General features: G+C 42.3%; 2 protein-coding genes across 4 annotated transcripts in view; one reads left to right on the top strand and one right to left on the bottom strand.

Annotated features, from left to right (window-relative positions):
• The window catches only part of FNIP2 (folliculin interacting protein 2), a 92,853-nt gene that overhangs the window by 3,064 nt on the left and 62,261 nt on the right, over window positions 1-27,528 (bottom strand). Inside the window, exon 17 of the mRNA XM_021396695.1 lies at window positions 144-214. Within this exon, the coding sequence (XP_021252370.1) occupies window positions 155-214 (60 nt within the window). The 3' untranslated portion in view covers window positions 144-154. The remainder of the gene's footprint in view (window positions 1-143; window positions 215-27,528) is intronic.
• The window catches only part of C4H4orf45 (chromosome 4 C4orf45 homolog), a 39,984-nt gene continuing 20,127 nt past the window's right edge, over window positions 7,672-27,528 (top strand). For all 3 annotated transcript variants that reach the window (XM_021396726.1, XM_021396725.1, XM_021396724.1), the window contains exons 1-3: window positions 7,672-8,144; window positions 16,114-16,346; window positions 21,412-21,470. In XM_021396726.1, coding sequence (XP_021252401.1) covers window positions 7,796-8,144; window positions 16,114-16,346; window positions 21,412-21,470 — 641 coding nt within the window. In that variant the 5' untranslated portion in view covers window positions 7,672-7,795. The remainder of the gene's footprint in view (window positions 8,145-16,113; window positions 16,347-21,411; window positions 21,471-27,528) is intronic.

Raw genomic sequence — 27,528 nt, 5'->3', positions numbered from 1 at the left:
GTTTCTATGCTGTGCATACATATCCTGGCAAAGCACATTCACACCTGTATCACAATGTGACAAGTACTAGGTACCAATTTAAGTGGACAGAATCAGCTTTAAGTTCAGTAAAAGCTTAAAAAATTAATACATTTGTTACTTACAATAAATGACATCACACTTCATCAATTTCTGTTCCTTTTTTCTTTCTTCTCCAGAAGAAAACATCTAGTACCTGGAATAAAACAGAATGAAAATATTTTTTTTCCTTACTCCAGAAAACCTAATTGAGATAGATCAACACCAAGGTAAGCTATCAAAGCAATCTAAACTTATCCTGGAATTGTCCTCATCAGTCCTGACAATATAATGATGATACACTTGCCCTCATGTATGCAGAGTGCCCCGCTGCATGCATTAACCAAGAATATTTGTATTTGATCATGGAAAAGTAAGGGTTCAAAATCTTGTTATGATCAAGCTTCTTTTCCAAATAATATGTTTATCAGTAATGCCAGTGGTGAAAATAAAGACTTACTACAAGTCTTTCTTGTAGAAAACTTGTAGAGATTCCTGTTCCCATGTCCATTTATTTCTGTACAAACACAGTGATAAATCTAAGTATTACATTCATCTGAAGAAAGAAATCCTTGATTAATATGGAAACAATGACATGAAGGAACTGACAAAAATAAGCAGCGCTGCACAGGTGACTTGTAGACTTCTGTCCCACTGTTAGTAACACAATGAGCTACTCGTGTTGCCTAGATCTGTTTCTAAGACAAAGTTGGAATAAATAATTACTTTCCCTCTATTATTTTGTGTAAATTTCACTGTCTGTTTCATTTGTTAAGCAGATAATACTCTTTAAACACTCAGCAGCAAGATGTGATAAACAGCATCTTTGTACTCCTGTAACAACTGATTTCTGCCCAGAACATCCACCATCACCGGCTTCTACCAATACTGCAAAAACATGGGAACCTGTCACTTGCTTCACTTTTGATTTCCAGAACAAATTCATAAAAAAATAAAAAATAAAAATAAATGCCCCTCATTTTTCCCTACATATAGGGGAAGCTGCCAACAGGAAATCTGCAGCCAAGCAAATATATCTTGTAAATCTTTTTTTTTTTTTTTTTTTTTAAGTCAGAATAGAAACTGAAATGTGGGAAAGAATTGTACGAAGGACATAGTAGAGAGGAAGATTACCCCTTTTGTGGGAAGCCAAAAGGATGCTTTGGATGATGTACATTTTGAAAGACACATGAACTCTTAAAGATTTTGTCACAGGGAAGTTCTTTGCTAGGAATTTTTCCCTTTTTTTCATGCATTAACAGCTTAAAATATTGCTGACATTTTGGCATCTGATTGGCATGACAAAAGTATTGTACACAGCCACATAAAAACACCCTTGTGCATTTACCCATATTGAATTTTTGTTTCTCTTTCTTCAGCTCTAGCTACCTGGAATGGAGACAGCGCAGTGTATATAGTCCTTTGGACAAGAAAGTCTTGGCATACCTCAGAAGTATCCTCCTCCAAATATGCTGCGGAGTGGAGACTGGAAACTGCCTGCTCCAATGTGTATACCATCGCATCCATGTATGGTTCCTGTTGGGGTTGCTGGGAACTTCCATAATGTTGTAACATGGGATGGGTATGGCCCCTTTCACCTCCAGCTAAAAATACTGCAGTTTGAAACTCCCAGAAAGAGAGATCTCTCTAAGTCATGCTCAGCAGTGCTGCTGGGAAGGGCTGCAGAACAAACAGCGAAACAATCTTGCCTGTTTGTCCAATGGCAATGCCTGTGTCTTGTTAGCAACGCAACAACTCATGAAATAAGTCCCTGAGTTGAAGCTAGCTGTGCAACTTCATTCTGTGGATGCAAGTAGCTTATAATTTTGCCTGAAGTCTTAGCATTACTCATGCATTCAGGATGAAGCAGATTCTTCTTGTCATGGAGGAAAAGAAATGAAGTACAAGAGAAAATTTCATCTTTAATTAATTTCTCTTGGTCCCTTGTGCTTTAGAAGTAATACCAATGCTCTTGAAGTTAAGTATTCACATGGATATTCTGTTACATGCAAATAGACTTTCTGAGTCTTTCTTTGAACTACCTACCATTCTTAACTGCACTCCTCACTGACACAATTTTAGCAAGGATCCCACTCCCCACACATGTGAATATGAGCCAGGCAGCGGGCTGATACTACTGGGCAATTTAAATGCAGTAGGTTAAAACACACATCAGTGCATCTTCGAAGTGCAAAGAGGGGCCCTTCAAGCAGTAGCATTACACATTTTTTTGAAACCAGCAGTAAGAGTGCAGATACTCAGCTGATTTTAATTTGGAGGGCAACACTGAAGCAAGGTGGCTAGATCCTGAAAGACCTATGTATGCAGGAGTCGAGTTGCATCTCACTTTGTGGGAGCTTCAAACCTGATGCTTCCAAGGACAGTCTTGTGGGAAATAATAAAGGGATTTGTAGGTGGATTGAGATGTGAAGGTAACTGTTAGGCAGTGGTTCACAAGTTAAGTGAACTCACTCTGCAGTGCTTGTGATTCTTTGTTATGTTGAGATTTTAAGAGGAATAGAAGTGCAGGACACATCCAGGACACAAAACCCAAATGGTTTTGCAATGAGCATGCACGTATTTTGTCATCAAAATCACATAGGTACCGAACAGCGCTGGCAGAGCATCTCTGTCCCCCAGATGTTTAAGCTTAAATCACAGAGTCTTCCGACTCTAGCAGGCATTTGCAGCACTTAATGGCAAATGAAAACACTTAATTGGCCCAGATATACTCTCTTAAACAATTATAAAGCAGAATAGGGTACCCAACATTAAAAGCTGTGGATGTGGAATCCATAAAAAAAGTGATAACTTGTAATTCCTCACACAGTAATTCTCATGAATTTTTCTGCCCATCATTCCCATGAATTCATCTGAAACTGCATAATGTTTAGAAAACCAGAAAAGTAGTTACATTTCCCATTTCTCCAGAGTAATTTCTGGAGCCAGATATGCTTTCCAGAGCAGAGAGAGGGAGATAACACCTGAACATAAAATTCTCTTGGAAAAAAGAAAAGATTCTTTTGGGGTTAAAAAAGCATGACTAGTTTACTCCCTTCCACTCCTCCACCCTACTATATGCAGCAGGAGAAGGTGAGCATCCCTGCCACACTTGGTTACTCACTAACTAGTTCTCAACATCTTTCTGAGGAGCTGCAGGGTCCTGTTTTGACTGGACATAATTACATAACCAAAAGAGGGAAACTGGAGCAGTATTAAAATAAATGCTTGCTTTAACCTACCTAGTTTTATCCTTCTCATGACTTGAAGTAGACAAGCTATTCTCAATCTATTTGCCCAGAAAACATGAAGGAGATGTAGGTCTATAAAGCAGATCCTTCTGCTTAAAGTCTCCTGCTTGTTTATTCAAGACAAATGCCACTCCGTCTCTTATTAAGAATTCCTTACTGGGATAAGGTAACTACTGATTTCTAAACCTGTTTCCTCCAGATATCTATGCATGCTCTAAGGCTCACTGAAGATGCAAGGATCGCTAATGCTGATTATTAATCCTCCTTCCAGAGCTCACTGGTCTAGTTTAAGAACCACGTCTCACAGGGTGATCTTGTCCTTAGCTGGATTATGTCTGCTGGACGACACTTGAAACATTCATTGGCTCATCTGTGCAAGGTAAAGCATGCCAAGGTAGTCATGCCAGTAACAGCTCAAGAGAACGCATAATTACAAAAATGCCTGCTATAGCTCATTCCAGCCCCCTCACTTAGATGAGATGCAATGTTACAAAAACTTCTGATAGAGCTGAGTTCATGCTGGGGCTGTTGCTGTTACTGTAGCTACTTTAGTTATAATCCTACAGTTAACTTGGAAAAAAATAATCGTGCCCGTCCTTTCAAATGAGAATAAGACAAGCAATTTTTATCACTCTTCCTAATATCATTTCCTGCTCTTTTGAAGTACAACATGAGGCAGCTCCAGATCTTCCATCAAACTTGGGTCTCTTTGATAATGCCCTTTGGCTCCTGCTCTTCTGTGTTAATTGAAGCTGAGTGCAGTAGGAAATTTGGCCTCACAACTCTTAGAAATGCTGCGTGTTTATCTAGTACTACTGTAACCTGAGATACATTTTAATTTTTGATGCCACTAATCACTTTTTCTTAGGGTGAGACATACTCCCATGGTGAAACCATGTGATTTTTCAGACAGGAGAATATCAGAGAGGAACCCCAGGGAAGTGTAAAGATTTCCTCCCTTTATAACGCTCACTACACAATGTATCTTTGAACAAGCCACTGACATGCACCCCTCCTTGTTATGAAGCATATAACATAACACGCACACCCACCTCACAGGATTGTTCTGAGGACTTGAGCTTGTAAAGCCCTTTTGAGGATGAAAAGCACTATGGAAGTACAGAGCTCTAAGCTCAGCCATGTGGACAAGCTATGCACATTCAAAGTAAAAAACCTTTCTAATAACATCCATCTGCATCTTGAATACAGGAGAAAAAAAAATTGTAAGACAGCCTGTCAGTGATCAAGGCCTTTTCATGCCCTACTGTTTGGCCGCTGGCCAGCCCAGAGAGCCCACGGAGGAAAATGGCACTGGAGGAAGGAATGTGCATGTTAAGCAGAGGACAGCTTTTGTGAACGGTGAGAAAAATCAGGCAAACACCCTCCACTGCCAAAGCCCTCTCTGGTACATGGAGGAATGAAGTGAGACCAAAGGGGAGGCAGAAACAGCAGTAGGCAGGGGCCTGCTATTCTCACTGAAGCCTGTATGTCCTAAAAGCTGAAATAAAACACATTTTTGCTTCAAGATTGGGTCTGCTTTGCATTGAGGACATCTCTCTGTGGAGGGGCTGGGAGCAACCAGGCAGGGATTTACTCAGAGCTGCAGCACCTAAGCCAACCAAGAAGGCATGCCAGCTGTCGGTGTTAGTCCTGCCTCCAAGCCCCTCTCAAAGGTCTGGGGGTCAGTGCAGTGCAGCCAGAGCAACCTGAGGAGGTCTGCCCGGCTTTCTTCCTACAGTGCTTCATGCACACCTTCAGACGCAACAAGGTTTTATTAAGTCATGTACACAGGGATTGAACTAATAACATGAAAATGTCTATCTTATGTTTAGATAATTTAATCTAGAAAGCTTTCTAATCTTCCATTAAAATTTTATACACAAGAGATTTTTCCTCTAATAAATCATAATTCACATTTAGATAGTACCTCTCATTCTAATAGCTTGTCTTTATCGAGAAGTTGATTCCAGTCATGACTCACATGTTATCTTTCGTTCAAATCCCTGCCACAGCCAAAAAGCCCTGAATTAAATATTTAAGCAGCTTTTAATTCACATTATCTTGCACCAGATCAATTCAGCACAAGCCTTCAGCTAACATGATCAATAATTAATGTGGCTTCAGTTTGTCTGCACCGGGGTTCTGTCAGTCCTCCTGCAGCTTGCTGGGAGAACCCGTGGAAAGCAGTCAGTCTGGCCACGGCTCACCAGAGTACGCTTCATAGAAGAGCACAGCCCACTAAAGCAACAACTTGCCTGAGATCTCCAGGTTATTTTTTCTTTTAAACCAAGCTCAGCCTTGTCCTAAGAACTAACAAATGTATTCATTGTCAGTATTGCCCTGAGGCCTGCCTCCACCTCAGCAACACAGTCCTCCAGTGAGGTTGTGTGGCCCAAGGCAATCCTGACACTTGCCATGCTGCTGCTCCAAAACTGAGTGCACTTGTGCAGTCTTTAGAATGGAATTTGCGTTCTTGTCACTGCTGGAAATTTTGAAGTCATATGGTTTAGGCTGCAGTCCACCAAACATAAAATACACATTTTCCTGTATTCCATCTTTCCATCACTTACTAGTTTTTATATACAAAATATAATTATGTCAGTTAGAAGAGTGGATTTTACTTTCCTAAAAAGACACATCACTGACTGCAAAAGAAGTTTGTATATCACAAAGGAGCGTAAGAAAAATAAAAACTCTCTTTTCATGTATGTAATAACAGCTTAAGCACACCTACATCAGTGCAGCAACACATGAGGAAGTACAACACCTCTTCAGCTACGCTGACATTGTGAACAGCTAAAAGAGTCCACAAAGGTTTTTAAGAAAAGAACAGATGTCACACTGAGGGATATGGTTTACTCTTAGGGTGGTGATGGGTTGATGGTTTGGCTATACGATCTTGGTGGTCTTTTCAACCATAATGATTCTAATTCAATAAAGAGCTGGATGGAGGATGAAGTCAACCCCAAGTCACACAGTAATGGGATCTATCAGCACAGATGCTGACAGGAGGCTGCACACAGCAAGGCCATGGACTCATCGGGCGGAGGATTTGTTGTGCTCCCACCCTTGCATGACAGAACATGAAGCCATCCAGCTGCAGGGCAGATGCAGGGAGGAGGAAGAGGTGTGAGGAATGGGAGCAGGCTGCAAAAATGAGAGAGCAGCCAAACCAGGCTGGGAGGAGCAGCTGGAAGGTCAGGAGGAGGAGCCAGGAGCAAAATGTGGTTAAGCAAGTAAACCTGTGATGATTCAGAGGCCAGTGTCCACCAGCTTACTCAGAACATCAGAATTTGCCACAGTCATGCACAGACAAGCATCCCCCAATACTCCCCACTGGCCCTTTAGGGAAGGCTGGCACACAAATCAGAGCTGTCATGCACATACAGTGCTCTGAAAGTACTACCTCCTATTTATTTCCATGGAAATGACAACAGCTACAAAGAGTGCAAGGACACTATTTGATAGAGGAAATTCTCAGTTACAAAACTCTATTTTTCAACATAGTAATCACCATTAGCAGTGCATTTTTGTCAGAGATGAACAAGAGCCTGCCTGCTGTGCTCATAAAAATCTGCACCAGTGGAGGTGACCCCCTGTCGCCACTGCTGGAACACATCATCCACCCCTCACTGTGCTCACAGCTACTGTTTGGTCTCCAGAAACATTCAGCAAGCATCAGTGGATGTCAGTGGGTACCATTTTTTCCACATGGAGGAATTCAGTAACACACCTTTGCTCCATAAGCTCTTTCACACCAGATGCCATTTTGTCAGACTGCCCCTCTGCTGCCACCTGTCACACGGCAACAAAATATAACAGGATATGGGTAGTAAGGTTCAACCTGTACCGCTATAACACCAACATCTGCCTCTGAAGTCATGAGCCAACATAACAAAATAAGAGGCATTACTTTCAGAGCAGCCCTCGCATGTTCAACTAGAATGTTAAAGAACTTCTTGTTACCCTTGATTATTTGTTAATTAGAAGTCTTATCAGCTCAGATGGTTGGAAACATATTGGAAATCTCTGCTGAGCGTTTTTAATATTACACATACTGCTGTGGCACTGAAGGTTTGTTTTACACCACAGCAGTCCTTTGGGATCACACACATAGGAACAGCTCGTGCCCTAAGGTGTTGACAAATGAAAGAAAAAGAGGAGACGGCAGATGGAATCAGCAGCTGGAGTATCTGCAGAAAATAAGGCAGCTCTGACAGGCACGCCAGCAAGGCTTTTGTCTGGGAGCCTTATTCTGTACCTTCTGCCATCACAAAAAAATAAAAAATAAAAATTTAATGGGTGAACCAGAGAAGAAGGAACTCTGCAGAAAGACCAGTATGTCCTCACTGAGACCACCTTCATCAAGTGGAGCATCCTGAAGATCCATAAGCTGTGTTACCATCATTTCAGAGAAAATTCCTGCTTGGCAGCAAATAGTAGCAGAAATCCCTAAAAACAAGGATTTTTACAACTCCTGTTTCTTAATGTCACATCATTATACTTGTCAACGAGCAGTTTACAGCAGATTTGTAGGACTCAGCAAGACAAAGGCAGCCTCTCTTGAGGTCAACTATCTGCGCACACATGCAGGAGTCATCTCCAGGAGCAGCACCAGAGGCGCCAGTAGAACCCAGGGGACAATATGTCACAATGCGCCCATGCACAGAACCTGCTGGAGGGGACAGCAGGCCGCTTTCATGGTGATCAGTGCAGCAGCCGTGGTGCAGCAGAGCTGTGGTGCTCCCCAGGCAGGGAGAACCTGCAGCAAGGCCCCGCTCCCTCGTAGAGCCGGTGGGGGCCAGGCACTGGTGGAGAGAAGGATGGTGTTCTCAGGTAGGCAGCAATGCCGGGGGTCTCAGGGCACCCAGCTCCAGCAGGGACAGGGCAATGCTGGTATAAGTGAGAATAAGGTAGAAAAAATGAGGACAAGAAAGATGAAAGTGCCGAAAATATATATATATATCTGTTACCTGGTGCCACAGTTTTTATTTCACTGCACAGTTTGCCAAATGCCTAGAGACTTATAGAGGGAAAGCCCCCTCGTTCCGCTGTTTACATTTCTCATACCAAGTAAGTACTGAAGTATTTTTCAACCATATTGTGCACAAGATATGCACGCATGCACAGTCAGAGACAGTGATGTGAGCTGGAGACTTTTTCCATTTGGAGCTTTTGTGCTCCACTCAGTAGTTCTCATTCATTACTTAAAAAGTGTGCCCTGCGCCTGCATATTGATGACAAACTCTCAGAGCGCTGGAGGAGGGAGTTCGGATGTGTTCTGGAGGGCTGAATGAGAACCTCCTGCCGACAGCAAGCCAGGATTCCCCACTAGTCCTGGTTAGTGGCACTTAGCGAGATGTCTTCCTGCTACGACCTCATTTGAATTTCAAATGCGCCAGTACAAAAGAGTAAGCTCAAGAATCAAAAGGGATGGACTAAAAAAAAAAAATTACCTTTATGATCTGAACTTAATTTGCGTTGGAGCCTGCATTTCAATTAAAGCAATCGTCTGCGTATGGATTCACACTAACAGTGATTTTTGAGTAATGCAAATTTAGAGACCAATGAATTTCAATACACTTGAATCTTGTAATGATTAAACTATAATTGTACGAATGACTTCAATATTCTCCTTCTTCCTTAAATTCTAAAATACTACAAAGAATATGTAGATGACATACGTTGTATTAAAATACAATACCTACGTTTCAATATCACCGAATGTATGAGTCTGTACTCTAGTTACACACAGCAGCAGCTTCTGCTATGGAGTTACAAGTAACAGGAATATACATGCTGCAGTTTGGGGTCAGATTAAGAACATATATAATCTAATACCCTTTCCAAAATTGCTATGAAATCTCATTCACAATTTTTGCTTTACATCCTCTTTGCAGCAAAAGGCGACTCAATTTGGCCATGAACAGTGAAAAAGATTTTCCTTTGATGTTTTACGTCTATTCCTAGCAATTTAATTCTAGTTTTTGCTTCATGAAATGTTGCGATTGTTCCTTATTCACCTTCTTCAGAACAAACATTATTTAACAGCTCTCCTCTACAGCCCTGTTGGTCATTCCTGAGAGTAGGAGACAATAAAATGTATTCAAGCTTCCTGAAAAAGTAGGACCAAAACCACTTGCCCTGATTCCAGATTACCCTTAATTTTCAGTGGATAAGGCTAATGGAGTGGCACAGGCAGCTACATACACCCACATCAACCACTTGCAGAACCTTTTCTCAATTTAACAGATCCTTACATGGGACTGGTAAGAATGAGAAACCAGAGCAGCACATTATACTCCAGTACTCTATTAAAGAGATATTCTATTTTTTTTTTTAATCTTATATCATGAAGGTGGTGGTAAAATTGCTGTTACTCCCAGAGGATGGTGGATTATTCTCTCTTAGGAATGTATGTTTTCTGGGGAAAGCATTTTTTCCTGAGGAACTCATCCTAAAAAGTGCTTTGGACTCTTCTTGTTAACTGTCCTTAACTGAACAACACTGCAGCAGCATTGTGTGACAGCAGCATCGCTCCTGGGAGGGATGTCTGCCAGGCAATTCTGAGGCAAGAGTAACAGCCAAGGTTATTTTTAAAGCACTAGAAGTAACTTAATCGTACCAACATAATCACCAATCAAGAATGCACAGCTTGCTATTAGTGACACAGATATCCTGTAAAATGAAAAGCAAGCTGCACCTGATTATTTATAATGTTTGCTTGCTTGTAATGGAACAAGCATGTTATTGCAAATTTACAAGTTAGCAGATTGGTTCAAAATTAACATATTATTCACAAGCATTATAGGACTTGTAAGTTAAAAAGGCAACCATCTACATCTCCAGTCTCTAATATCCCAGATAGGACTATGATTGCTGTTTTACTGCCAGTGGTTTAACAATCAAATTATTAACTTTTTAGAAATTACCTTAACTCCTTAAAGATAAAATAGAATTTATTTCTACAGTACTATCTACGAGTTTCTTTCTTGATTTCAAGAAAATATATTGCTCTTTTGTCACAATCTAATTTTTACAGAAGTAATACTCTCACATACCTCCACAGATACATCATAAAATTTCTATTGGTTCAAGTCTTGTCTCCGGACCCATCCAGCAAGCTAAAGGTCAAAAGGGGGTTTGTCATTCTCATATAGCCCCAGAAACAATCTTCTCGCCAAAGCAAAGATGATAAACCAGACCAACAAATCAGATAAACCTGATCTAACAGGACTTCTGCACTGTAGAGAATCCTGAAGGACTGCTTGAATGAGGAGACTGAAAAGTAAAGTTAGCTTTTCCTTCAGCTGTCTTCCAGCTACAGGCTCTGAATCACACTTAGTAGCAAAAGCTAAGCCAATAAAAGCAGAGTTTAATGCTACTTGAGGTATGCTCTGCTGATACGCTTACCTTTGGAAGACATCTAACCATGTTACTAAGGTGACACTTCTTGTGTTTAGGTGCGTCATTATTTCTGTCTTCTTAACATATATATAAAGAAGGAAATCGCTAAAGAAGAAGTACAACAATACGAAGGCCTGATGTTGCATGCTCTGCACAGAGTGAGAGCAACTCATGATTTGATGGAAAGACTTCAGCTGCCCTTCAGCACTGCCTTGCTCTGCTGCTGGTTCTAGTGCCATGCTCACGGGCTGTCCCACTGGGGACCATTTGCACCTGCAGGAGTACACAGCTCTGGATGCTGATCTCCTCAAGGTGACGCTGCCCTCAGCTCTCCTGACGTCCTGCCCTCAGCTCCCATCCCACACTGCTTGTTTTGGCACAACTACTTCCCTCCCACGAGGCCACATGGAAAATGAGATCAAGAAACTGATGCAAGTTAAAAATAACCAGGGATAAAAACAAACATTTACTGTGCGGTTAAGAAACAGTTGTTGCAGAGTGATGGGCAGGCAGGGGTAGGCAGGCAGAGCAGCTGAAGCTGTCGGAGAAATGAATGGCACGTGGCATCGGCCCAATGCTGGCGGCTCACATCGGGTCCCAATCTCTGAACACTTCTCAGGGAGTGGGCTTCTGCACCAAACAGGTGCACACTGTGTTTGCCACTGGCTCTGACTAACCAAGCCTGGAGGTTGTTTTCTTTTTGTCTAGAAGGGGCCAGAAAAAAGGCCCCAAAAAGTGTGAGGCAGGCGCCCTGCTGCCTGTGCTGTCCCTAACAAGTGCTTACCTCCAATTACTTTTTGCTATTTGGTGCTTCTCAAGAGGAGATACACTTAGTGGACTAGAGATGGAAAGCAGTTCATGATTCTGAGTCTCAGCCTCTACCTTCTTATGACAACAGTGGAAATAAAACAAGTCTGAGAGGCATATTTGCATTTGCAGTAATGTTTGAAATTATGGTCTGAACTTAAGCTTTCGATATTTATTATTTTCTCATTCACAAATTAATATCTAGCACTCCGCTTGAGTTGGCTTATTCATTTCAAGACAGAACAGAGAGCAGTTTTATCTTTAACTGAGAATTGCTGGCCTTAGGGCTCTGCTTTCTGAGCTGCTAACCAGAAAGCACCTACAGCTACCATGGAAATTAATAGCTTCTGCTATAGACACAAACCCTGGGCCTGCTTTTGCTTTCATTAAGACTTCATGAAACGGCTGTTCCTAGATAACACCAGCTGTGCTTGTTTATACTGGAAAGCTGTTGCGATGTTCCAGCAAAACTGGAACCAGGAACTCTTTGCTCCAGAAAAAGAAAATCTACACATGGAATTCATTTGAAAAACCTAATTAGAGCATTACCAAGAGCAACTTGTGATACTTGGTATATATTCATACTGTTTTGGTCATGTTAAATACATTCATCACAGGGTGATGTTTCTGACCCACTTTCCTAATTTTTGCCTTGATTCTCTGAAACCGTGCACAAAATATGTTAACTGGATCTGCCAGGAGTGGTAATCCTAACCACCAGCTTCAGCTGGACAAGTTACTGTCGTCTGGAGGTTACTGCCTGGCCAGCAGGATGAACTGTGTCTGTTGTTGCTACAGAGGGAGTGGCAGGACACCCATTCCCTAATGGATTTTGTAAATTCAAGCAGCAGTTCCCCATTTAGCCATTCTCTGTGCTTTTAAAGAAACCCTACTAGTATGTCTGCTTGCAGGGAAATGAGATCGCTAGGAGTGACCTGATTATTTATTTACATCAAAATCATACAATTTGATGCCCTGACTTATAATTAATATTTCAGCAGTAACCATGAAACAAAAGGAAAACCAGCCCCAGCATCATTTGAATGACTGTCATTCTTAGCACCCTCTCTCCCCCATTCATTGCTCAGGGAACATACTCACAGCTTTCTCCAAAACCTTGATCAAATAAATATGTCTTTCACTCTGCCTAGAGAGTCAGTGTGTCTGGACCAAGAGAGGCAGCATACTGCAGAGACTTCCAGTCCCCGCAGAGCAGGCGCTGCCAGCAGTGCCTCTCTTTATCTGACCAAGAATAGCCGGCTGAAACGCCTTTGCTAAGCCAAAACTGCAGAGAGGCAGTCCCTCAGGAGTCAGGCCACGGTTTTTTCCAATGACAGATATATTCCATCTTCATCCATATTAAAGGAACATTCTTAATTGATTTCTTTGTTTACTCTTTTCCTTATTCTGAGAAGAAGAATGAAAGTCTAAACTCTGCTTTCTGTATGACAAGCATGAAGGCATTCTTTGCAGGGTATTAATCACACAGTGAGAAGCATTGAGAGACCACTTGACTCTTTATAAATTACTATTCTATTTCTGCAGATTATCCAAAGACACTGCTTCCTCTGAAGGCTGACAAACAATAACACAAGAAATTAGTGAAAATTCTTCTCCAGAAAGTGGAACATACTGTCAAATGAGAGCTCACACTATGGATGTGAAAAATAATAAACCCAGAGGAAAAATCAGGACATACATAGTTGCAAGCTGTATTTTCTCTGGCAGTAAAGTGGATTTAAGAGGTTCCTTCCTGTTATATTTGCACCTACAAAACAATTCACTGCCTCTGCAGTTGTGCCGATGAGATTGTTTGGGGCTGTGTCATGAAAAGGACCAGTGAGAAAAACAGTAAAATGTCCCAATCACCCTCAGCTAACAGTGAAAAATGTTACAAACTAGCATTGTCCCATCATGCAGGGGCCATGGATCCACATCGTGTATCAGCTGCCAACCCAGATGAGAAGACTCAGCTAATACTTCCTCTGTAGGCTGTGAGTGCTGATTGTACAACACTGGAAACATGGGCACGGTGCTAAAGGAAACAGTGCATGGGCTACCCATACTTAAAATGTGTTCCCATGCTGAATTGGATGGAATCTGGTTTTAAAAGGTGCCGTTCCTTGGTAACATAGTGCAGCCAAAACAAAACCATCAGCCTTTACTGGGAGACTAACCTGGCTTTTAGTTGGGCTGGTGTGGTCTTTGCTCCAACTGTCTCTGCATGTAGTGATCTATTTTCAGTTAATATGGATCCTGAGAAAACATATGGCTTGGAAATGAATCCCTTGCCTAGCAATAGGAGTCAAGTATTATCTGCACTTGAAAGTTCAGTTGGATTAACATATAATTATAGAAACTACTCTGGAATAACCACTTCACAAAAGGAGTTGCTTCCCATTCCCATTTTGCTTCATTTCCAGTAGCTGCTTGGGGAAGAAACTCCATGTGGAAAGTCACCCTTTTGTTTTGCAAGTTTATTTTTATTTTCTGCCCCCTACAATAGTTTGGAGGATGCTTATTTTCTTCCTCAGATTGGATTGACATAGCTTTATTAACTAAAGCAGCAGCATAACCATCAGTAGACCAGTAGGGAATTGATTTCTGTACCAGCAATGCAATCATCTGGCATCATCAGTGGCTGCTCCAGTAGGAGACCGTGTCAGCACACTTCCGATGGTTTGTCCTTTTAATGAAAAACATGGCTTGTGGCTTCTCCAGAGGCCTGAACCACACTGTGCTCAGTGATCTCTCTCTGTAACAAAGTTTTGGGGCTGAGCTTCTGGTGTAAAAGGAACTCTGACTGATGAGCTGTCTTCTACTGTAGCCATTAAATATTTCTAGATATTTCCAGGGTTTTTTTGGTTTTTGTTTTATTCTCCCCACAAACATACACAGGTTTTTGCTCCTCAGATGAAAGCCTGGGAGAGGTTTGTTTCCTGAATGATGTTTGGTGGGTAAATCCTTACAAAGTCCCCCTTATATAGGCAACGGTGGAAATGGTAACAAGACCATCCCTTCAGGCAGTCGTGATCTTCATATCTGAGTCATACTAAACTTGAGGCATCTTTTCTGAAGCTATAATCAAAATGTGTTGTATTAACCATTAAGGCAGACACTGTCTTCATACGCTGACAAGACATAACAAAGACATAACAACCTTCAGCTTGGGCAGTAAAAATATCAATACTGTAAATTGATGCTACAGGGATTTTGGTGATTTATGAGTTTCCATAACACTCTTGCACCCTATCTGCACAGCTGAGACACAGCTTGCATTCAGGTTAAGTTTCCAGCTATCTGTGTCGCAGAAGCAGACCTTAAAGCCCACCAAGATCCATCCCTCTGCCACGGGCAGGGCTCCCACCAGCCCCCCAGCTCAGCTGCCCAGGACCCCATCCTACCTGGCCCTGAGTGCCTCCAGGGATGGAGTACCCACAGCTCTCTGGACATCCTCTGCCAGAGCATTACCACTCTCTGAATAAAAAATTTCTTCCTAACATCTAACCTAATTTTCCCCTTTTGTTGTTTAAAGCCATTCTCTCTCATCCTCTCACTATCAGATGGTGTAACAAGTTGTTCCCTCTCCTGCTTGTAAGTTCCCTTCAAGTACTGAAAGGTCCTGGAGGACAAGAACACAGAGTATGGCTTTGATTAGCTATTCTCGTATTGTGCCTTTTGGATTTGCACCCGCCCAGCTGGAACAGCATGTCGCTCTATAAATCCAGATCCTTTCTTAATTCTACACTATATTTTCTTGTAGGTACATCTCTGAATGACCTGAAAAATGTCACTTAAAAATCACTGCACTTCATTATCTCAAGTGACTTTGTTTTTAATGACATTTTAACTTGACAATGAACTCAATTGTAATGAATTAAAGCTACTTCAATTCTGGATTAGAAAGCCTACCATGACTGAATTTAGTAAGATAAAGCCACTTTAAATTCATATCTTCCAACTTGCATACATTTCCTAAAAGAGAAATCCTATCGAAAACAACAAGAAGTTACTCTTCACCAGAAGCAGATGGCTAATTTCATTCCACGCCATGCCCCCTTTTCAATAACCATTAGGGCAGGAAAAAGGAATATTCCAGAGAAAAAAACAAGCATATATAACCTCCACTCCAGGAAACACTCTAACAAAAGGTACAACAGATATGATGTCCTTTAAAGTGGACCAACCATTTAACTGTTGCACTAGATGCAAGGAAAAGGAAAACAAAGCATTCTCAAATGGGTGAGTGTATGGGAACTGCTGAGTCACGGCCTGAACCACTGATTGAGCACCTGGAGAAAAGACCCGGTCAGCTCTGGGAGCACAGGTGAAGGCCTCATTTAAGGGCTGACAGCCACTGAGGGAGGATCTCTTTCTGGAGATCCCTCCTTGGTGGAGCTTTTCCCTGCAAAGCCAGATCTTTGGAGACAGGTGAGCGATCTACTTCCCTTCCTTTATGGCACATTTCTACTGTGCCAATCCTTCTGTCATTACACCTCTTTTGTAATGCCTTCTTCCTTTGCACTGATATTTCTGATTGCTACAGTCAGAAACAGAAACAATCTGAACAATTACTTTCTGTCTCTACAAGGCCCAGATGCTATACGTGATCACAGAACAAAGAGGCCCGAACACACGCACTACATAGGAGCAATATCTCCAGCAATAGAGGGTAGCAGTGATGCTAATTACCTGTGGCAGCCGGCTTCCTGCTTCTCAGCCCCACTGCATCGCAGATGTCAGTACGCCAGAGAAATTGGGTGGGGAGTGCAAGAGCTCAGCTATTTCACTTGGAGAAATCTCCAGAGCGGAGCGCAGATCAAGGTAAGGAAGACTTTATAGCCAAAAATACCGGAGTGCCAGAAGGCAGAACAAAGCCTAGCTCTGCTTTTGGGTTTCATCCTGGATTGTCACATAGGCAGAGATCATTCATGGCTTAAGCAAGGAACAAGGGAGAACGCAGCTCTTTGATTACAAACTGTGCTAAGCCAAACTTCAGCATGCAGAATCCTCAAGTTATATCTTTGCAATGTTTTGCTTGAGGGTGTGAGATCTAATGTGCCATGAGCATCTGGTGTTAGAGGTGACCCAGAAAGCCAATCAAAGCTTCCCGGACAAGGAATGCACCTGGTAGAGAGAACCCAAGCCACATGGACGGAAGAGTCAGGGTTAGGCATCTTTCTCTGCATTGCCTAAAGAGATGAGTAGCCCTGGAAATAGCTGTTGTGTTAATTAATCATCTCCTGCCATTACTCAAAAAAACATTTCCTGCTGAAATCAATCTGGAGCAAATCAGAACTTGTGAAAACACAAATAAAGTTGTGAAAATATTACACATACGCATAGCCTGTATGTATCAGAATATGCAAGTTCTACCTAAACATTAGGTTTGTGGTATTGCTTTTCAGAATTCACTGATGTGCTGTTGAATTCTCTTCCTTCTTAACAAAAAAAGGGGCACTTTAGCACCTTTGCATTGAGCTGTGTAGTCTTAGAAAGTAGCAGCTATTTAAGAAAGAGCTGTCTGACATGATTAAGTGTATCCATGAGGCAGCACAATGTGCCACCACACAGGGTAAATTCCAGTACTAGAGCCAGAAGACTATAGGTTTCTGAGTTTTGGAAGAAGCTCCATGGAACTTGCTGACACAGCAGAGGGGCGAACACTGATCTCCTTTCTCCTGAAGGAATGACATGGAGCTGTGCCAGGGGAGGGTCAGGTGGGGGTTAGAAAAAGGTTCCCCACCAGAGGGCGGTGGGCATGGAACAGGCTGCCCAGGGCAGTGGGCACAGCCCTGAGCTGCCAGAATTCAAGGAGTGTCTGGACAACACTCTCAGAGATACAGTCAGATTTTTGGGTCGTTTGCATGGACCCAGGAGTTAGACTTGATGATCATTATGGATTCCTTCCAACTTGAGAGATTCCATGATTCTAAGAGGCCACCAAGAGCTGAGCTCTGCTCAGCTAACCCCATGCCCTCCTGTCTTGCCCCCTACATCCCCAGGTGGCAGTGTAGTCAGGTGTAGTGTAATACAAGAGGGATTTTCCTGCAGCAATGGTCTACTAATAAAATAAACTCTCCAATAGAGAGTGAGCTTCCAAGTACTAAACAGGTTGGATTTTTTGTTTGTTTTTGGTTTTAATAATTTACAGATCTTATAGCCTACTTTGTATGCCAAGTGGGCTTTCTCTAGCACAAAAGTGGTTCAGAATCATTTTCGTCGCATGAAATCAATAGCAGATATAAATTCCAGCTCTCTCTCAAACATCTAAACATCATCAACACAATAATAATAATAATAAAAGTCATCAACCTGCTTTGTTCAGTTGCAATAAACAGCTTTTAGAACAGTTTAATGGAAAAATAAAGCTTTTAGTTCATTAGTTATCATACAATCTTTAACCATATAAGCTAAAAACCAACCCTTATGCTTTCATGTTCCTTTATTTGATAGAAGCACTGTTGAGACTCTCTAAGCAAGCATGTCTAAGGCAACCAGCCTTATCAGAGTAAGGCTTTCAAACGTGTCGTACAAAGCAATAATTCTTAACTCGCAATGCTTCTGCCAGAGTTAACACCCCCAAATTTCTGAAAAATTAAAGCACATTGCACACAGAACAATGGCCTTAACGTTGTCACCATAGAGATGACGCTTTGCAGCCCTCGTTTATATCTCCTTGATTGCACCAAACAAATGCACTCTCTTCATAGACAAATGCTTTTGGTTTCTTGAGGATGATTTCTCTAGATGATGTTTTAAATAATGCCTTTGTAAAGACATAAATATTATTTTGTAGCACAGGGGACTTTTCAAGATAAATAATACAGTAACATTTCTGCCAGAAGAAAGATAACAATCAGCTAGAATAAATGCAAAGGAAATTCTTTAGTTAAAATGATCAACAGACAGCACAGATACTCTCTTTGTCTTTTCAGAAAAGAATGAAAGAACCTGTTATTTGCATTTGGCCAATGAACTTCAAAATACAGGGAAGGAAATATTTTGGCTAAACAAAACCAAAAATATTTTTCTAGTGTTGGAGAACCAAAATCACTCATTTTTCCTTCAAAGTTGAAAAAGTAACATTTTTGAAACTGTTCTCACATCATTTTTCCTTTCTTTTTCCAATTATATCTGTTGGGTTTTTTGGTACAGTTTTGTTCTGCTCTTTCACCTATAAAGAAAGCTGTCTGCTGTGCTATGCAGCCTTACTGCAGTAAGTTCTCACTCTCCTATTGAGCAATTACTATAATGAAGCAAATCCCCACCTCAGTTAAATATCATACACATTCACAGTTCTGCTTAAGTCCTTACCAGTACTAAGGAAATCTACCTACGATGTAGCTGATTGGGAGATGCTGCTGCTGGTCACAAGCAGGTGTGGAGTTTGGTTTGTTATATCTAATTGCAGTCACTTTCCACATCTGTTTCCTGATCAGCCCTGGGCTGGGCCCAAGGAGCACCAATCCCCTTAGTTTGTGTTTTGCCTTTTTTTTTTCTGACTTTTAATCCAGTTTATTCTTTCTGAGTTGTCCTTGCTGCCAATGACAGCTACATTCACAAACTAAAAACCCCTGAAAACACTTATTTGATAATAGTGTACAAAAAAATAACAACCTGAGTCTTTCTACAATGATCAGCCACATCTCCTGAGATAGAGAGCTTTGCAGGGTGACCAAAGGCCAAATCCATCCCAAGAGACAACTCAACTGCTCTGTAACCCTTAATGGCCATAGCAGAAGAGAGGAACTGAAAGTAAATCATATATATATATATATATATGTATGTAAATATCTTGTATTTGGAGCAAGTAGCTTCTGGTTCAGCTAGCAGATCCTTGCTACCAACACTGTGAAGGTGTGATTGCTGCAACAGCTGGATTAGATATGCTTAATAGCTTCTGATTTCAGAAGCGGATTAGCTAATTGCTCTGTCATGTTAGCTTTGGCCTCATGGTTGACCAGCACCCCTTGATCCTTGATGTTGCTCAAGCTTTCTCTCTCCAAATGTAGAAACACCACCACAGGACAGGTGGTAGTGGGGACTCATGCTCTTGCCCCCCATGGCAATATGAATTCAGCTGGTTTGTGACACTTGATGCTGTGAGCTTGAGACCATGCACATACAACTGGTGCAGATGGGGTGGATATGCCTGGAGGAGCTCTGCTCCTCAGGCTGTCCTAAGCAAGGGTAACCTGGGAGCATCAACATCCCCAAAGCATGAATTATCTCCTTTCTGTGCAAACAATGCAGAAGAAACAAACCTAATTAAAGTTTTCACAGTAATTTGCTGCTGCTTTTACAAGAGTCTGCGCACTGCTTGTGTCTTCCAGAGAAGCCCACAGAACAGCTCTGGTTTATCTCCCCTGGCATCTCTGAGAAAGAAAGCTGCCACATGCTCCCTTTATCTCTCTACATGCCTTATCAGGGAAAAAAGCACCCCACAAAAAATGTTACTCGTAGTGACTGCGGTGATCGCTGTCCCCACTGCTGCAGCCTGAAGTCCCTGGGGCAGGAAGGGGGGTCGTGTCCTTCTCCCAGCCACACACATGCTGGCAAGCCACAGTCCATCTCAGCAAATGGGATAAAGCTGTGTGCTGGAGTCTGTGCATCAGTGCCTACACAACTGCCTCCATGTAATGGCTTTAGTTGGGCTGCAACATCTCCCCGAGGGAAATGCTATTGTCCCCTAGCACAGTTCTTGTGCTGAGGTTCAGACTTTCTAGACCTGCAATGAGGCATTAGTTCTCATGCATGAAGGCAGCTGTTTTCAGCCTTTTCAGCCTTTCGCTGAGAATGGGATTCCCTGTTTTTGAAGTGAGTGTCCCGGCTCTTCAGCAATGGAAGATGGCCACAAGACAGACGTGCTTACACTAGTACAGTCCTAAGAAAAGCGAAGAGGAAGAGGAGAACAGGATAGCAAGCATAAAGGAAGGATAAAAAATAAAGTTGATGCTGGCTGTGAGAGGGGAGGCAGACTGGAGGATGTGAGTTAGCCCAGTGGTCTATGTGCAGCCAGCACCAACTACAAGCTACAGCTTCAGCGTTGCTTGAATTCAATGAGTGAAGAAAAAAAAAAGAATTTCCCAAGTGATTCCCACACTTTATCAATGTCTGACACTTTTGCTGTCCAAATGTGCAGGATCTGAGCAACTGCACAGGACAAGTATGGTCAAGAAGACGAGAAGTCAGAGAACAACTAAGCCTTCCTGTTTTGCTGAACTTCAGAGGCACTCTGATTCAGCTCTCTGCACCAATTCTTGTTTCAGAATATGGTCATGTCCTCATACAAGCCTGACAGGAGATCTTATAAAGACTGCTCAGAGGGTGGATGCTGCTGGCAAATGTGCTGTGCCATCCCCAAGACAAGTGTAATGCATGTGGCTATCTCACTCAGCAAGTGAAGTTTAAACAATAACTTCTCGTTGATAAATGAACCTTGACATACGTAGCAGTGATATCTGCTGTCCTATCTGCCTTGTGCCCCATGATTGCAGAGGCAGTTTGTCATGCACTTTTGATATTACCCCTTCTCTGTTTCCAAGTTACAGCCATTAGATGCATTTTAAAAAGTCCCTTACCTTTCCAACAACTGTTCTTCTACTTAAAAAATAACAACAAACAACTGCAGGGATACATTTCTCTAACTGACATTTTATTACCTCTCTAGATAATTTTTTTCAAAAATTTAAAGGTGTCAAAATACTGCCAAGCTCACCATCTCTGCAGTCCGTGCACAATATGAAAGCAAGTAACGATTGTTATTTTCCACTGTCTCCAGCTCCTTTGTCACTTACTTCTCCCACATAAATGGACCTGGTGCTACTGGAGAGTAGTACCTTAAGGTTAGCATTGTACACAACTTGATTCTGTTTCTCTTTTATAGAGAGGACAGATCTGGCAGGCTGCTGAGGATCAAGCAACGCACCGGTATCAAAGTCCATGGTAACTACTTATTAATTTTTGAAAATATGTTCTAATTGCTACTGTATAAGGATGTTCTCCAGGAACACCTGGAATAGGCAAGTTATTGGCATAGTTGATTTTGAAGCTCAACAGATCTAACAAAAGTTTACTGCTGGCACCCTGTGCTGCAGATAACCATGAATGGAGAATGCAATATTTAGCTGATATTTCATCATAAACCAATAAAAGTATTCCAGCACTGAAGTACAATGCGTTTCAAGCAGCTAGAAGAGGTCTCAGGGGAATACTTAATCCCCTTTGAAGAGAGAACCCTGTTTCGCAGAAACCCATTTCGTTTTTGATGAAATTTTTCCAGTTCCTTTGATTAATACATATTGAAAGAAATCATGGGTTTATAAAGTGATAATTAGCAACAATCATCTTCAGCTAAGAATTTGTTACAGAAATTGCAGAGTGACAGTAGAAAAAGTCCTTACGGGACTGGCAGTGTTATTCCAGCAAAACCATGTATGTGAAAACAGATTGTATTGTGCTAGCAATACATAAGACTTGAAGAGGTTCATCACCGCTGGGAGCTTTGACTACGGAGGCTTTCACAATGGAAACCTGGGTTAAAGATGGAGAGTTGAAAAGGACTGAGGGCATATGGAGAAGGAGAGCTCAAGGGGCTTTACTTCACCTCCTCTCTTTCCCCCTGGAATTTCCCACTGAAAAATAGAGTACTAATGAGTGCAAGGCAATGACCTTCACTGGAAAACAGGAAATGCTTTAATTCCCTGCAGTTAGCCCGGGAATCCGCAGGGGATGACTGAAGTCCATCTTCCCACAGTGGGTCTCCACACATGCCACCTGCTCCCAGGGCTGCCAGAGCCTGTCCTGGGCTCTGATGGCCTCAGGTGCTGGGGCAGCTCCTGCAAGTTGATCTCCACACCACTGGTAGCAGCAGCACTACAAGGAACAGATGAGCCAGCAGCTCATCAAGAGCTATCATTCCTCCTTTCACCACAGTGTGGGTATGCTTCCCATCACACCAGGATTAGGGAACCGTTAGGAACTGGCTGTTTATTTTGGTTATCACAGTAGCGTGTTGTTGAGACTCTCGTAGGCTGGTGACAAGCTGTGGCATCAAAAAGGCTACCACCAAATCTTGGATCCCATCGCTGGGCAACAGCCAGCACTGTCAGCAGCGCTGCAGCTTCACTGATGTTGTAAAGCCCTCATAAACCATACATCTTATTCAGCACTTTGAAAGCAACCCTGGTTTAAATTGATTGTTGATCAAAGAGGCAGCACTTTGCTGTTGGGGAATGTTTTATTTACTTTTCATCATAGGAATGTGAATAAGTAAACAAAGTCACCCAAGTTGGAACCAAATAAATTAAATTAATTCAATTAGCTAATGGGATATCTCACAAAGGGGGGCTCCTTTGGAAAATTGAATTAGTTCTTCCTGATATGCTGGCATTCTCATTAACACTTCTATCTTTTTTTAGATACTGTCTGTATTATACAGGGGATTAACTTTCACCAGAGACTTTTCCTTCCCTTCCCATACCTTTCAGCCCCAATTCTCTTCAATCTTATAATCAGTGCTAATATGTGAAAAGCATTTTTAAGCTAAATAACTGGTGAAGTTCATGAGTACAAGGAACATATTTCAGATTTTTCAAACAGAACAGGGTGTTCCAGAGATCAGTTTCATGAGTTGTTACGTGATTTAGTACCAATGCTTAGAGAATGGCTGGACTCAGGCATGCTCACCGGTGTCTTTTTATGGAAGAACAACTGAAAAAGGAAGTTGGAAGTTGTATTTTTTCTGTGCAGAGCTGCCCTCATAGTGTTGTTCTGGATGAGCTCCATCCCACTTGCATTAGGTTAATTAAGGGGAGTGTGGCATTCCTTGAGGTTATGTACAGAGTCACCAGGCGCACTTCCTTCACGGTGCCACGGTGGTGTTCTCAGCGTGGTGTTGGGGTAGAGACTTCCAGCCCCTTGCACCATCCTCACTACAGTACTGCAGAACCTCTAGTCAGAAAATGCAGTGCACGATCAAAAATGTCTTTAGAACCCCACCTGGTCCTTCCTGAAGAGACGAAGGAAGAAGGGCTGAAATTTCCTGTGAGTATACCGCCATTCAGTACGTGTTTTCAGAAGGAATTCCTTCCTCTTTGCAAGCATATCTGAACTCACACAGAGCACATGGTGACAGGGCTCAAATGCCCCCTGGCTGAGCTGAGCAGAATGCTGGAGAAAGGTGGAGAGAAACTGATCTGTCCCACGGAAAACCCAAAGTCTGCATTAAAGGTGGCTCAAAAGCAGGAAGCAGAGGTCCTGGGCAGGGGTCAGGGCTGGGAAAGAGCTAGCTGGGACAAAAGGGCACGCGGGCCCAAAGCATTTCTTTCCCTGGCAAGCAAAATAGCCAGGTACAGATGGAGCTCCAATTTCTTGGTACTCATGTGCTTAAAAGCAAGTGCTTTGCTGGATGAGATCTGGCACGCCCTTTTGTAAGGAAAGTATTTTTATCTAGCCTAATAGAGGCTTGAATATTTTGAGAACTCATAGATCTCATTCCTATGGAAACTAACTCTGCATCTTTAGGTCAGTCTTGCTCTCCTGATTTGCAGAGCGCATCAAATATACAAAAAAGAAAAAAGAAAAAAAGAGGAAAAAATAAGAACAAGCCTAGCTGTATGTGCTGTTTCAGTCCCACTCTTCACTGCCCTTGTCTCACTTCTGTAGCCAAAAGCAGCCTTTATAGGGCAGAGAGGCTGCAATACCAGCAGTTCAATGCCAACTGGAAGTTCGGGAACGTATGCTGTTAGCATGGACAGCCAACGCAGAAGATTAAGCATGCAAAGCGGGCTCATCCAGTGGCAAGCATCCCCGTGGGGAGGCCTTGCCTCATACAGCTGTGCTCTCCTTCTTTGTTGAGTGACCAAGCTGAAATGCTCACTGATGCTCCAAAATGCCAAACAACCCTTTCCCAACCCATACATTCACAGCAGGCAGGAGTATTTACTTGTCCTTGTGTGTGTGTGTGTGTGTGTGTGAAAACTGCATGAATGAATGGAACTACTACCATGGGACTGATTCAGCTGGTGCCATCTCAGCAGAACAGACTGGCTCCATCTTGTGTCAGAACATCTGCCACATTGCAAAACTTGGGCTTTTCCCTCTCCCGCCTGACTTTTCTCCTGCACCGCTTAAGTTACCCTCTTTTTACAGTTTACCAGACTTAGAATTATTTCAAGTGGGATGTATTGTAAAGTTCTGATGTAAGAAAAAAAATAAAAAGTTAGGGTTTAGGCAAAAAATGGTAAATTTTAGTTTATATAATCCCTAAGGTTGTTTTTTTCCCTCTTTCTGCCAAAGAAATCAGTGCTTGTCAGTAAAAATGAAATGTTTTCTTCCCAAATGCTAATACAAATACCCATGCAGTGCATTTGTTTCTACGTTAATGCACGCGATACATATACTATAGCTCTTGATAAATGTGCCTCATCCAGGTGGCCTCAGCATCCACAGCTAGAGGAGGAGTTCTGTTCCCATTCTCCCTTGCTATTTTTAGTTTTGTGTAATACTGCCTTTTCCCCTTTGCAGAACAAGGCTAATTAATCTTATATGTGCTCAAAGTTGCCTTTTTTTTTCCTGAAAGGTAAGATCATATTCCTACTCAACAGTTGCAACATATTTTTCTGGATTTCCCCTCCAGTATGAGTAAAATCAGTATCTCACTCTGCTCCTTTTTTATCCAAACCAAGTATTAGATATATTGGATCATAGGCAAGCCAGCTTTTGGAGAATCAGAGTTATGCAATGGTGGAAAATTAGAAGGAAGCATTTTTTAAAGGTTGAAGGGAATTCAGCTTCAACATACAAGGAAAATCCCACAAGTTTAATTCTTGTAATGGATGGCAGTGACACACACTCTGCTTTCTGAGATCAGAATTATTCCATAATGGAATGCAACATGAACCAGTAGTTAAGCTAGGACAGATGTTGCTGGAAATATTTGAAAGATGTTTACTTTATATTATTAGTGATCAAATATGCAATGTTCTTGGGTAAGTCATCCTCATGACTTCCCACAAGACATAATATTTTCCTTGTTGGAAAAAGCAAATAACTGAATTGTAGGCAGCTTTTAGAGACATTTCGGCCTGGTGATGTAGCTGCTGACATATCCACCAGCATCTCCAGCCCAACTGTTGCCCTAGCCTTGCTCCCCTTTTTCCATCTGCACATCCTTCATTTCCAGCCCAGCACTGCTACTTTCCCCAGTAGCTTTACAATGAGGAACTGCCACCCTCAGCTATCTGGAGCAAACTGTCCCTTCCTCCTGCAGATAACCCTAAAAATAACCTACTTCTCCTTGCTATTTGCTCAGCAAATCACTCAGAACTTGAATTAAGATGCAAAAAATAATTCTTTTTTCTGATCAGGGTGTGAAATTGGCAAATGTGGGGTTTCCCCTCACAAAGATTACAGCTAGCACAGTGAAACTGCTGCAGTCTTCTCCGAGGACATACTTGTAGAGATTTAAAAAAAAAAAAAAAAATCACTGCAGTTAATATGTTCTTGTAAAGTTAAAGCTGATTTAAGATTGCCAACACTCTGAGTTGCACTAATATAATCCCCTTTAATCAGGTGTGAGTTGTATGTGAAATGTACCCAAACCCTCTATTATAGGGGAAAAAAAGACTGATCAGCAGCAAAGAGAGGGAGGTGTGAACCCTTCCTTCTCCTCTCCCCTCTCTCCCTGCTGGGCCACCATTTCATGATGGAGGCAAGCATCTCCTGATTCCATCACCCCATTGGTGATGGAAATGGACTAGAAGAAGCAAATTGGCTGGGCTGTGGCTATCATGCACTGGCCAAACAGCAGGCCTTCCCCAGACTCACGCTTCGAACGTTCATGTCCTAAATCTCTTGCTTTTATACCACTTACAGCGTACTTCCCTGCCTTCAGGCCTTTTCTATATCTAAAATGTGCTTGCTGCAGCATGGCCATAGATTACTTTTCTCATCAGCCTGAGGGCATAGGAATTGATACAGCTCTTACTGCAATCCTGTTGACTTCAGGAGAATTACTTCCATTAGAGCAAGCAAAATCAGAATGAATAAACGTCCCGTTCCTCCATTATTAACAGAGTTGTGCCAGGAAGCCCACTGGAGCAATTAGATAAGTAATTAGATAGCTGCTGACTGACTTATCCTGTGCCGTGCTGTCCCTGGGCATGTGGCAGGTTAAACTACATGTTCAGATACCTAGAGAGAAGAGAAACTAATCCTTGGTGTGTATTGCTTTCCATCTCTCAACCCGCCAGCACATCAGGCAGAGCCTGCCCACACCACCTAGCAGCAGAGCAGCCTTGTGGCAGGCAGTGCAGGGCATCCTCCTCCTCGACCCAGAGCCTACTGAGAGCCAGAACTGCTCTGGCAGAGTGGAGGAGAAGCAGTGACAGAAGAATGTTCTGCTCTTTGCTTTTACTGTCACTTAGAGAAAATAAGATTACGGTTTCCAATCTCTTCTCATTGGAAATTTATTTTCTAACTCCTTCTGTTGAGAAGCGAAGCAGTCAAGCATTCGGGCACTCACAGGAAGACTTTTCACCCTCATTTTATAGATGTGAAAACCCTGAGTCCCAGAGATATGATTTGGCCTTGGACACAGATTTGGTGGAGCCAGAAACAGTTCCCAGTTCCAGAGTGCCACGTGAATACGTGAATCACAGCACCACTATTCTCTTGTTTGTGCCTTCTGCTGATACATTCTCATTAAGGAACGTACCTTACACATTTCTCTACCACAACTGGGTTTCCTCTCCCCTTCTCGCTCCCTGTCACCAATTCAGAAATGTTCGGAATTACAACTGCTGACGTTGTGCTTGCTGCAGGGCTACAGGGAAGTGAGGCTTTGCTATATGCAGAAATGTGACCTGCAGTTTTCTTAGCCTTCAGCTGAAGGAAAGAGGATGTTGCCTCTTGCATAAAGGGGTTTCCACAAAGGGCTCACATAACCTGTTCTCCGCCACTGCTGGTTAATAGTGTGAGTTAAAGCTGCAAACAGTAAAGA

Source organism: Numida meleagris, chromosome 4 (genome assembly GCF_002078875.1).
Source record: "Numida meleagris isolate 19003 breed g44 Domestic line chromosome 4, NumMel1.0, whole genome shotgun sequence".
Classification (NCBI taxonomy): domain Eukaryota; kingdom Metazoa; phylum Chordata; class Aves; order Galliformes; family Numididae; genus Numida; species Numida meleagris.
Note: the sequence above shows the minus strand (reverse complement) of the source record. Positions and strands in the feature narration are given on the sequence as shown.